At 57.2% G+C, this 1629-nt stretch overlaps 1 protein-coding gene across 1 annotated transcript in view; it reads right to left on the bottom strand.

Annotated features, from left to right (window-relative positions):
• Window positions 1-167: 167 nt before the first annotated feature.
• Window positions 168-1629, bottom strand: part of HMX2 (H6 family homeobox 2) — a 7301-nt gene continuing 5839 nt past the window's right edge. Inside the window, exon 2 of the mRNA XM_019502206.1 lies at window positions 168-1121. Coding sequence (XP_019357751.1) covers window positions 574-1121 — 548 coding nt within the window. The 3' untranslated portion in view covers window positions 168-573. The remainder of the gene's footprint in view (window positions 1122-1629) is intronic.

Here is a 1629-nt window from a genome sequence, read left to right as displayed (position 1 = left end):
CCCAGCTAAACCCGAGCCGCCCCCGCCCCCCGCCCAGTGTGCTTGGCTCATTGTCCTCAAACAGGCAAGCGACTTGGCAGAAGTTAGAAACGCTGTTTAAAATGTTTTATTTCCTTTAAAAATATTTACAGATTTGAAATAGTTTTTTTTTTTTGTAATTATTATTATTATTATTTTATTTTCAAGGGAGGGAAGAATACTAAGGAAAGGAGACAGGAAGTGGATGATACAAGTGCGGAGTCAAAGAACCAAGCTCCCTGTGGGTTTTTCGTTTCCTACCTGCGAGTGCAGACAGACATGATTAAAATGCGCGGCTAAAGTCCCGTGGAGCTCGGGGAGTCTGGGATGTCTGCCGGGCTAGTGCGTGGCGATCGGATACAAAAACTCTCTATGCCAGCCTAGAAAATAAAGAAACCGGGAGGAGCCCATAAATAAAAAAATAATGAATACACACGGTGTATTTCTTAACATGGGAAGAAGCACGTTTGCTTTCGTATGAGCAGAGACGGGAAAGGTCGTGCCGGCTATCTGCGCGCTATACAGAGAGGGAGCCGGGGCCATCGGCTGCTAGAGTCAGTAGTCGATCTTGTTGTAGAGGTTATAGAGAGGTAAGGCCGAGAGGTTGCTGCCTGGGTAGTACAAAGGGGCTGGGAAGGCGATGGACCTGGGGACCGGCACTCTCAGGAGGGAATTGTCTCTGAAAACCAGGGGCATCCCCACGAGAGTCTGGGCCGAGGCGTGGGCCATGTTGGCCGCCTCCAGCTCTGCCGAGAGCTGCCGTTTCCACTTGTTCCTGCGGTTCTGGAACCAGGTTTTCACCTGGGTCTCTGTTAGCTGCAGGCTGGAGGCCAAGCAGGCCCGCTCCGAGCTGCTCAGGTAGCGCTTCATGTCGAAGGTGGACTCCAGCTGGTACACTTGGCTCCGGGAGAAAACCGTGCGCGTCTTCTTCTTGGCCGAATTAGCCTGCCTGTCCCCTCCGTCCCTTTGCCTGTCCGCGGAGGAGGGGGAGCTGGGGGCGAAGTGTTTCTCCTTCTCCTCCTTAAAGTCCTGCTGGGCCGGAGAGAGGAACGGCGTCCTCTCCGTGCTGCCCGGCCCGGCCGCGCCGCTGCCCTTCGGGTTGCCTTGAACAGAGCAAAGAGAGATTTCACATCAGACCCCTCCGGCTCCGGCTCCGGCTCCGGCCCCGCACCGCCCCGCACCGCCCCGCGGGCGAGGGAGCCGCCGCCTGTGCCGCGGTCCCTAATCCGGGGAAGGCAGATGAACCCCACGGTGGGGCTGCGGGGAGGGGGTTTGGGGCTTTTTTTTTTTTTAAAAAAGGGGGTTTCTTTTCCGCAGGAGAAGAGCTGGCGGGTCTCACTTGATAGCACAGCCCGTTTATTGCGAAAGAAAGCCACGACCCCGCTTGTCTGCCCCCTTGCCCGAGCGCTGGAAACGAGAGCAAGCTCGGAAAGCCCCGGTTATCGATCCCATTCAGCGGGTCGTCGTTGGCCGGGCAGAGGAAGGGGAATGCAAGCCTAAGGACCCAGGCGTCGCCTTCCCTTCGTGCCAAATCCAGCCCGGAACCGGCACCAGGTCTCTCGGGCCGAAAACGAGGGGAAGGGGCAACGAGACCCGCCCGGCACCCCCCCC

Source organism: Gavialis gangeticus, unplaced genomic scaffold (assembly GCF_001723915.1).
Source record: "Gavialis gangeticus isolate Ggan-Ray unplaced genomic scaffold, GavGan_comp1, whole genome shotgun sequence".
Lineage (NCBI taxonomy): Eukaryota > Metazoa > Chordata > Crocodylia > Gavialidae > Gavialis > Gavialis gangeticus.
This window is presented reverse-complemented; position numbering and strand designations above follow the sequence as displayed.